The sequence below is a fragment of the Oncorhynchus kisutch genome, linkage group LG1 (genome assembly GCF_002021735.2).
Source record: "Oncorhynchus kisutch isolate 150728-3 linkage group LG1, Okis_V2, whole genome shotgun sequence".
Classification (NCBI taxonomy): domain Eukaryota; kingdom Metazoa; phylum Chordata; class Actinopteri; order Salmoniformes; family Salmonidae; genus Oncorhynchus; species Oncorhynchus kisutch.
Window position 1 is genome coordinate 72320250 of NC_034174.2, and position 10000 is coordinate 72330249.

The window sequence follows — 10000 nt, forward strand, 5'->3', positions numbered from 1 at the left end:
GCTTATTTACCATGTCTGTGTCTGTGAGTGTGTGTGTGGTTATTTACCATGTCTGTGTGTGTGGTTATTTACCATGTGTGTGTGTGCTTATTTACCATGTCTGTGTGTGTGGTTATTTACCATGTGTGTGTGTGTGCTTATTTACCATGTCTGTGTGTGTGGTTATGTAGCCTACTGAGTGTGTGTGTCATGACTGTCCAGGAGAATCCAAATCGGTCCGATCAGGTTGGCAATGAATAACTTCAATCAAACCCCCTGTCACCCGTGGAGGGGGAAGGAAATAACTAGTGGGGATTAACAACTCACATCCTGTTGTAAATCAAGAGAGAAGATCCAGGCCTGTGCTTTCCAAATTCACCAAAGAAACGTGCTTTGTCTCAACATACCTTTTTCCCGCCGAAACTCTAACACGTTCAAAAGCGAATACTGGAACAATATTTCCAATGCAAAACGTGGGGAATCATCAGAGGCGATCTACAGAACACTAATGTTATTTTGTTTGTTATTTTGTGATGTCATTAAAAATGTTATAAAGGAAATATTGTAACTTGGAAAGTATACCCACTATATATATGAAGTTTCCATACTATGCCTTGTGCATGTAATATGAAAAATTGTTAAGAGAGGGATGTGATGTGAGAAGCTATAAGAGATAATTGTTTTCCATAACTTTGCACCATTAGTAGTTTCCACCCCAAAGTGAGGTCAGGGAGAATGTTAGCCAGCCGGAGCCGCCCCTTTCGAGCAAAAGTTATAAATGATGGGTTAAGCAAAAACACATTAGACCAGAAAAGCGTGAAGCTGCAGATGCACGTTTAGAAGTGGTTTGAACTTTGAAACTCAACACGAGGTGGAGACGATAAACTCACCTCCCGGACAATCACTGGTACGACTGATTAGCTGTCCTAAGTAAAGTTAAGTAGGACCATCCTGTTACTCAAACCATCGTATTACACTACTCTCATCACCCCACTGCGAAACCATTGATACGGCAGCTAGCCTTTCTTCAAAGAAGCATCTTTAAGAGTGAATGGGAAGGAAAATTCAACTCTGTAGTTCTGTTCAGGACAATACGACAAGTCACCGGATACCGGACAACTACGAAGAAGGACAACAGTAGAAGACTTCTTGGAACCATTTTGGACAAGCAGAGCCTTACAAGCGTGCCGTGAAAAGGCCCAAACCCCCTTTCAAAGATTGCCCTGTTCACCGAGAGATCCCTGGCGAACCTAGGCATTTCACATGAATACATTCATGATTTCTTACTCAAAACGGGCAGTGGTTCGTGTGCAAAGTATATGATTACTGTAGGTGAGAGTAGTTTCTGAATGTACCAATGTTAAGTGTCTCTGTCCCTCTCTCTCTCCATCTCTTCTTTAACAGACATCCATGTCGTTGTCATTCCGCTAGGGATCTGTTTTCAGTGTATTAGTGTATTTCAGTTTCCAGGCAAATGCTGGTGCAGAGTGTGTATTTTTATCATGTGTTCCCAATTAATTAGTTAAAAAATAAATAATGAAACCAATTTGTGTAATACTGAATCATAAGTAAGGCTTGGGTATTTGCAGATGCAAGGAGGTTACGACTGTTCAAAATGATGATATAATACAAGGTTATGATTAATAAATTGACTGTTTATAGATGTGATAGGTGATGTGATAACTCTTTAAAGAACCGTTCTCATGGTGCCCCAGACCCTAATGAGTTAATTGTTACATGAATAATTTAATTGGGTAACAATTAAACATAGTTAGCTAATTAGATAAATAACAGTCTTCAGAATAATGTTAAAGTCAAGTCACGACATATGGATGTGAAGCATCTCCATCAACACCAGGTGCCAGTGGTACTCTGATTCTCACCAAGGAAGGCGGAGGGGGAGACAGTGCCGTTGCTACGGGAGACCAGGACACTGATCCCCGTCTCGATGAAGGGCACGGAGAAGTCAATGACCTCGGACCTCTCCGCGTTGATGGTGAGCGACCCCACGGCCATGTGGGCCTTCTTCTGCTCCACCTGAGTCAATGAGAGAGACAGGGTCAACGGGAGGTCATTTTGGATCTGATACAAAACAGGACCGAGAGAAACGGCGAAGGAGCAGGAAACTGGGTTACTACTTTATACTACAACTGTAGACTACGTAATATCAATGAGAGGTCACCTTTTCCCTTCAAATACACTGCCATTTTAGATCTGATACGAAACATGACTGTGAAAAAATAATGAAGGAGAAGGAAACTGGGTTACTACACTGTATAGTGAATCACTACTACAACTGGAAAGAGCTCTGTTCTTGCCACGAACCTTTCCCTCCCCTGCTCTCTCCCCTATATCCTAATCCCTCCCTCCCTCCACTCACTCACTCACTCACTCATTCCACTCCCTCCCTTCTCTGAGTCTCTACAGGTATATTTAGCTGTTAATACCTGAGGCCTTGGGCAGTGTATAAAATTGGGCCACACGGGGTAAACACATAGCAGAGTGAGCATGAATTATTCCCTCCCCTCTGCTCTCTCCCTCTTCTCTCACTCCTCCTCCTGATGTTTTTCATTTGTTTGTGCCCATTTCTCTCTCTCATTTATCTTTGGCTCCCTCCTTCTCTCCTATCTAAATGAAATCATTAGCCGCGTACTTGGATGATGAGAACAGGCATGCCTGTGCATTTGCATAAGCCGGGTGTGCCTACGTTGACACGTGTCCCTGTCGTTTTACTACAGAATCCAGTCAAAGGTTTTATAATGCCAGATGAATCCATTCCTCAGCATCTCTGTCCCTGATATACAAACACAACATTGATCAGTTGTCAGGCAAGGCTACACGTTTCTTCGTCCCACCGGTCGTTTAACTTGGACATCCTTTCATAGAGGATGCAGTACAGTGCTGTATCTAACACGTGCTATGTGATTTAATATGGGAATTAATGCCAGCGAGGTAGGGGCTTTCCCCGAGGCTCTTCCCACTGCTAACTCTCCCTCTCTGAGTCTGATGAAGAGCCTCCTCTCCTCTTCTCTCCCAGACTTGAAATGAGCGGATCAAAGCCCCCCGCAGGCTAGGATATAGAGGCAGTCAAATCAGACCTGCTGGGTTCAAATAGTATTCATCTTCTGTCAAAATCCTTTGTGCTGCGCTCAATTGAGCTTGTCTGGCACGATAGAAGCAATAGAATAGTCCCACACGTGCAAACCCCGCCCTCCTAGCACTTCAGGCAGGCTCAATCAATCAAACAGTCAAAGTATTTGAACACATTTCAAATACTAATCGAACCCAGATCTGGAAATAAGGAGATAAGAGTCATAACGTCAAAAGAGAGTCAGAGAGAAAGAACGGACAAACTCCCACCTCCCCGACCATTCCATTCCAGGTGCCGTTGATCTTCTTGCCGTGCTTTCCGTTGGTGACCAGGTAGAGGTCATAGGTGAACTTGACCTGCTTGGCGATCTTCTTCAGGATGTCGATGCAGAAACCTTTACAGCAGCGCTTGGTGTACTGGCCAGGTACTGTCTGGTTGCTGAGAGAGAGATTTTCTTATTCATTTTCCCTTTTGTACTTTAACTATTTGCACATAGTTACAACACTGCATATAGACATAATATGACATTTGAAATGTCTTCATTATTTTTGAACTTTTGTGAGTGTAATGTTTACTGTTATTTTTTTAATTGTTTAATTCACTTTTATTTATTATCTCTTTCAGTTGCTTTGGAAATAGGAGAAATAGGAGAAATAGGAGCATAAGAGAGAGAGGGAGGCTGAGGGAGAACGACAGAGAAAGAGAGATAGAGTGAGACACAGAGAGAGAAATAGGAGGATAAGAGAGAGAGAGGGGGAGAGGGAGAACGACAGAGAAAGAGAGATAGAGTGAGACACAGAGAGAGAAATAGGAGCATAAGAGAGAGAGGGAGGGAGAGGGAGAACGACAGAGAAAGAGAGATAGAGTGAGACACAGAGAGAGAAATAGGAGGATAAGAGAGAGAGAGAGGGAGAGGGAGAACGACAGAGAAAGAGAGATAGAGTGAGACACAGAGAGAGAAATAGGAGCATAAGAGAGAGAGGGAGGGAGGGGGAGAACGACAGAGAAAGAGAGATAGAGTGAGACACAGAGAGAGAAATAGGAGGATAAGAGAGAGAGAGAGGGAGAGGGAGAACGACAGAGAAAGAGAGATAGAGTGAGACACAGAGAGAGAAATAGGAGCATAAGAGAGAGAGGGAGGGAGAGGGAGAACGACAGAGAAAGAGAGATAGAGTGAGACACAGAGAGAGAAATAGGAGGATAAGAGAGAGAGAGAGGGAGAGGGAGAACGACAGAGAAAGAGAGATAGAGTGAGACACAGAGAGAGAAATAGGAGCATAAGAGAGAGAGGGAGGGAGAGGGAGAACGACAGAGAAAGAGAGATAGAGTGAGACACAGAGAGAGAAATAGGAGGATAAGAGAGAGAGAGAGGGAAAGGGAGAACGACAGAGAAAGAGAGATAGAGTGAGACACAGAGAGAGAAATAGGAGCATAAGAGAGAGAGGGAGGGAGAGGGAGAACGACAGAGAAAGAGAGATAGAGTGAGACACAGAGAGAGAAATAGGAGGATAAGAGAGAGAGAGAGGGAGAGGGAGAACGACAGAGAAAGAGAGATAGAGTGAGACACAGAGAGAGAAATAGGAGCATAAGAGAGAGAGGGAGGGAGAGGGAGAACGACAGAGAAAGAGAGATAGAGTGAGACACAGAGAGAGAAATAGGAGGATAAGAGAGAGAGAGAGAGAGGGAGAACGACAGAGAAAGAGAGATAGAGTGAGACACAGAGAGAGAAATAGGAGGATAAGAGAGAGAGAGAGGGAGAGGGAGAACGACAGAGAAAGAGAGATAGAGTGAGACACAGAGAGAGAAATAGGAGCATAAGAGAGAGAGGGAGGGAGAGGGAGAACGACAGAGAAAGAGAGATAGAGTGAGACACAGAGAGAGAAATAGGAGCATAAGAGAGAGAGGGAGGGAGAGGGAGAACGACAGAGAAAGAGAGATAGAGTGAGACACAGAGAGAGAAATAGGAGGATAAGAGAGAGAGAGAGGGAGAGGGAGAACGACAGAGAAAGAGAGATAGAGTGAGACACAGAGAGAGAAATAGGAGCATAAGAGAGAGAGGGAGGGAGAGGGAGAACGACAGAGAAAGAGAGATAGAGTGAGACACAGAGAGAGAAATAGGAGGATAAGAGAGAGAGAGAGGGAGAGGGAGAACGACAGAGAAAGAGAGATAGAGTGAGACACAGAGAGAGAAATAGGAGGATAAGAGAGAGAGAGAGGGAGAGGGAGAACGACAGAGAAAGAGAGATAGAGTGAGACACAGAGAGAGAAATAGAAGGATAAGAGAGAGAGGGAGAGGGAGAGGGAGGGAGAACGACAGAGAAAGAGAGATAGAGTGAGACACAGAGAGAGAAATAGGAGGATAAGAGAGAGAGAGAGGGAGAGGGAGAACGACAGAGAAAGAGAGATAGAGTGAGACACAGAGAGAGAAATAGGAGGATAAGAGAGAGAGAGAGAGAGGGAGAGGGAGAACGACAGAGAAAGAGAGATAGAGTGAGACACAGAGAGAGAAATAGGAGGATAAGAGAGAGAGAGAGGGAGAGGGAGAACGACAGAGAAAGAGAGATAGAGTGAGACACAGAGAGAGAAATAGGAGGATAAGAGAGAGAGGGAGGGAGAGGGAGAACGACAGAGAAAGAGAGATAGAGTGAGACACAGAGAGAGAAATAGAAGGATAAGAGTGAGAGGAAGAGCAAAAGAAAGAGAGGAAAGAGAAACATGAGGATAATGGGACACAGGAAGAAATCAATGACCAGGTGGGTCAAAGGGCAAAAATAATTGGGGCCAATCAAAGAGAGGTAGAAGAGAGGGGGGACAAGTACAGGATGATCATTAGAGAGGAGGGACAGGTACAGGATGATCAGAAGAGAGGGGGACAAGTACAGGATGATCATTAGAGAGGAGGGACAGGTACAGGATGATCAGCAGAGAAGGGGGATAGGTGCAGGATGATCAGAAGAGAGGAGAGCAAGTACAGGATGGTCAGAAGAGAGGGGGACAGGTACAGGATGATCAGAAGAGAAGGGGGACAGGTGCAGGATGATCAGAAGAGAGCGGGACAGGTACAGGATGATCAGAAGAGAGGAGAGAAAGTACAGGATGGTCAAAAGAGAGGGGGACAGGTACAGGATGATCAGAAGAGAAGGGGGACAGGTGCAGGATGATCAGAAGAGAGCGGGACAGGTACAGGATCATCAGAAGAGAGGAGAGCAAGTACAGGATGGTCAGAAGAGAGGGGGACAGGTACAGGATGATCAGAAGACGGGGGGACAGGTACAGGATGGTCAGAAGAGAGGGGGACAGGTACATGATGATCCGAAGACGGGGGGACAGGTACAGGATGGTCAGGTGAGAGGGGGACAGGCACAGGATGGTCAGAAGATGGGGGGACAGGTACAGGATGATCAGAAGAGGGGGAGAAACAATAAATAAACAGTGATGGTGAGGTTGACAGGAGAGGTGAGAAGAGGATGAAATGTCAATAATAAAAGGAGGAAAGGGAAAGGAATGAGAGGCAGGAGCTCCAGGGAATTTAGATAGGCCAGCAGAGAGAGAGAAATGGAGTGAAAGAAAAGGAGTGAGAGAAAAAGGAGGGCAATGAGGGGAATCCATTATGGGAGGGCAAGGTGAAGTGGAGAAACTGAAGAAGGGTAAGTGTAGTGAAGCGTGAACAAAATGTGGACGAGAAAAGTAAAATAGTCCAGATATAGGAAGAGGGAGGGAAGGGATGGGGGTTATCAGAAGACAAATAGATTGAGAGAGGATGAGAGGATGAAATGGAGAGATAGACTAAATGACCAAAACACCTGAGCGGGGTTGATGAAGACCAGAAGCATCAGGTTCAGGCTTTGCCTCTTTTCTGCTTTTCCCCTAAAACCAGATGCTTCCATTTTATAGATGCCATGAAGGTCCTAGACATTTTCTGCCCTTAAAGTAGAATTTGAGCTCTGTTTTTAATAGAGATATTGCTCTGTTTTTAATAGAGATATTGGTCTGTTTTAATAGAGATATTAGTCTGTTTTTAATAGAGATATTGGTCTGTTTTTACTAGAGATATTGGTCTGTTTTCATAGAGATATTGGTCTGTTTTAATAGAGATATTGCTCTGTTTTAATAGAGATATTGCTCTGTTTTAATAGAGATATTGCTCTGTTTTAATAGAGATATTGCTCTGTTTTAATAGAGATATTGCTCTGTTTTAATAGAGATATTGCTCTGTTTTAATAGAGATATTGCTCTGTTTTAATAGAGATATTGCTCTGTTTTTACTAGAGATATTGGTCTGTTTTCATAGAGATATTGGTCTGTTTTAATAGAGATATTGCTCTGTTTTAATAGAGATATTGCTCTGTTTAATAGAGATATTGCTCTGTTTTTAATAGAGATATTGCTCTGTTTTAATAGAGATATTGCTCTGTTTTTAATAGAGATATTGGTCTATGGTTCTCATAGGATTTTGAGCTGCAGGTATGACAACCTAAACATTGACTTCTATATTCAATACTGATCACAGGAGGCTGCTGAGGAGAGGACGACTCATAATAATGCCTGGAATTGAGTGAATGGAATGGTATCAAACACATGGAAACCATGTGTTTGATGTGTTTGAAACCATTGCATTGATTCCGTTCCAGCCATGACTATGATCCTGTTCTCCCCAATTAAGGTGCCACCGGCCACCTGTGATATAGGTCTATAGTTTTCACAGTATTTTGAGTTGTTTCATGAAGGAGGTAATGGTATAAACGGCTGTAGTTGAATTTGGCATCAGCACTCAATATATGATCAATAGGAGAGAGGGAATACAGTATAGGGTTGTGTATTTGGTTAAGGTGGATCCTAGTTGTCTTACAGTATTTTAAGCTGTTTCCTGCATGGCACTGTGTTCCTCATGCAGGTGCCACTGAGGGGGTCCACGTCCTCCACGATGACAAAGGGAGCCTCCTCCAGCGTCACGATGGACAGGTGGTCGTCCTCCCGGGCCTCCCCATCGGAGAACAGCTCGAACCTGGGCCACACATGGTACTTCATGGACAGGGAGCTGTTCTCCCACTTACCCACCTGGGGATGGGAGGAGTGAAGAGAGAGGGGAGGGAAGAAAGAGAGGAGGGAAGAGAGAGGGGAGGGAAGAGAGAGGGGAGGGAAGAGAGAGGGGAGGGAAGAGAGAGGGGAGGGAAGAAAGAGAGGAGGGAAGAGAGAGGGGAGGGAAGAGAGAGAGGAGGGAAGAGAGAGGGGAGGGAAGAAAGAGAGGAGGGAAGAGAGAGAGGGGGGAAGAAAGAGAGGAGGGAAGAGAGAGGGGAGGGAAGAGAGAGGGGAGGGAAGAAAGAGAGGAGGGACGAGAGAGGGGAGGGAAGAAAGAGAGGAGGGACGAGAGAGGGGAGGGAAGAAAGAGAGGAGGGAAGAGAGAGAGGGGGGAAGAAAGAGAGGAGGGAAGAGAGAGGGGAGGGAAGAAAGAGAGGAGGGAAGAGAGAGGGGAGGGAAGAAAGAGAGGAGGGAAGAGAGAGGGAGGGAAGAAAGAGAGGAGGGAAGAGAGAGGGGAGGGAAGAAAGAGAGGAGGGACGAGAGAGGGGAGGGAAGAAAGAGAGGAGGGACGAGAGAGGGGAGGGAAGAAAGAGAGGAGGGAAGAGAGAGGGGAGGGAAGAAAGAGAGGAGGGACGAGAGAGGGGAGGGAAGAAAGAGAGGAGGGACGAGAGAGAGGGGGGACGAATGATTGGGTGGTTTGCATAATCATAAATCATCAGGGACAAATAAAACACAAATAAAGAGAGAGAAAGAGAGAGAAGAAAGAGAAAGAAAGAGAGAGAAAGAGAGAGAGGAGGAAGAGAAAGAGAAAGAAGAAAGAGAAAGAAAGAGAGAGAAAGAGAGAGAAAGAGAGAGAAGAAAGAGAAAGGAAGAGATAGAAAGGGAGAGAGAAAGAGAGTAAGGAAGAGAAAGTGAAATAAACAGAGAGAGAGAGAGAGAGAGAAAGACAAAGACAAAGACAAAGAAAGAGAGAGAGGGAGAGGAAGAAAAAGGGTGTGAGAGAAATCAAAGAAAGAAACCAGAGAAAGGGAGAGAATGAGAGAGAGACATAGAAAGAGAAGGAGAGGAAGACGAGTGATACTCACCTTGTCCCAGCGTCTCTGCTTGTCTAGCAGGGTGATGACCAGTTTGGGATGCATCTGGTATCCATCCTCACTGAACGACAGGTTACGTCCCTCGAACGTCACGTTCATCAGATACCTGCGAGGAAACAATGTTACTATAGTTACTACACCATTACAACACGGGTTAAAGAATGTCTTAAAGCTGCAGTCCGTAACTCAAACAAAAACAATGACTTGACTGATACCTATGGGCAAGAAACCTCACAATGTTGTTACTGCTATAATAAGAGTAACTGGATGTAAAGTGTTACCCACTAAACACTCTAATATACTGTATGACACACTCTGGTTTCACACTACAGTAACATTCATACATTTGACTAAAATCAGAAGGTAGACCTTCAATAACACGGGTGTTCCACAAAAGATTCCCTTTGACATTTTAAGTAGAAACTGTGGGTCAATATTGAATTTTAAAAGGCTGTTCTATTAAATGAAGACCACAAGGAGAAATCAATAGCCCCGCCTGTGACTTTTTAACAAGCTCTGTGATAATGAAGCCCTCGTTGCTTTGTTGCTTTGACAAAGTCATTTCTTAACATTAGTATTTATCTCACGTGATCGGTGATTCATTTACGTCGGGGCCTTTACGCACGTTGAAACTATTGCTTTGTTGCTTTGACAAAGTCATTTCTTAACATTAGTATTTATCTCAGGTGATCGGTGATTCATTTACGTCGGGGCCTTTACGCACGTTGAAACTATTGCTTTGTGACAACAATATTCTAAAGAAACATGAATCATCTAATAGTCCAATCATGGTTCTACCCTTTTTGCCAATTTTCTG

General features: G+C 44.4%; 1 protein-coding gene across 1 annotated transcript in view; it reads right to left on the reverse strand.

Annotated features, from left to right (window-relative positions):
- LOC109884513 (glutamate receptor ionotropic, NMDA 2B-like) overlaps positions 1-10000 on the reverse strand; it is a 125339-nt gene that overhangs the window by 27657 nt on the left and 87682 nt on the right. Inside the window, 4 exon segments of the mRNA XM_031832169.1 lie at positions 1863-2016; positions 3340-3508; positions 7920-8128; positions 9175-9289. Of these exon segments, the coding sequence (XP_031688029.1) occupies positions 1863-2016; positions 3340-3508; positions 7920-8128; positions 9175-9289 (647 nt within the window).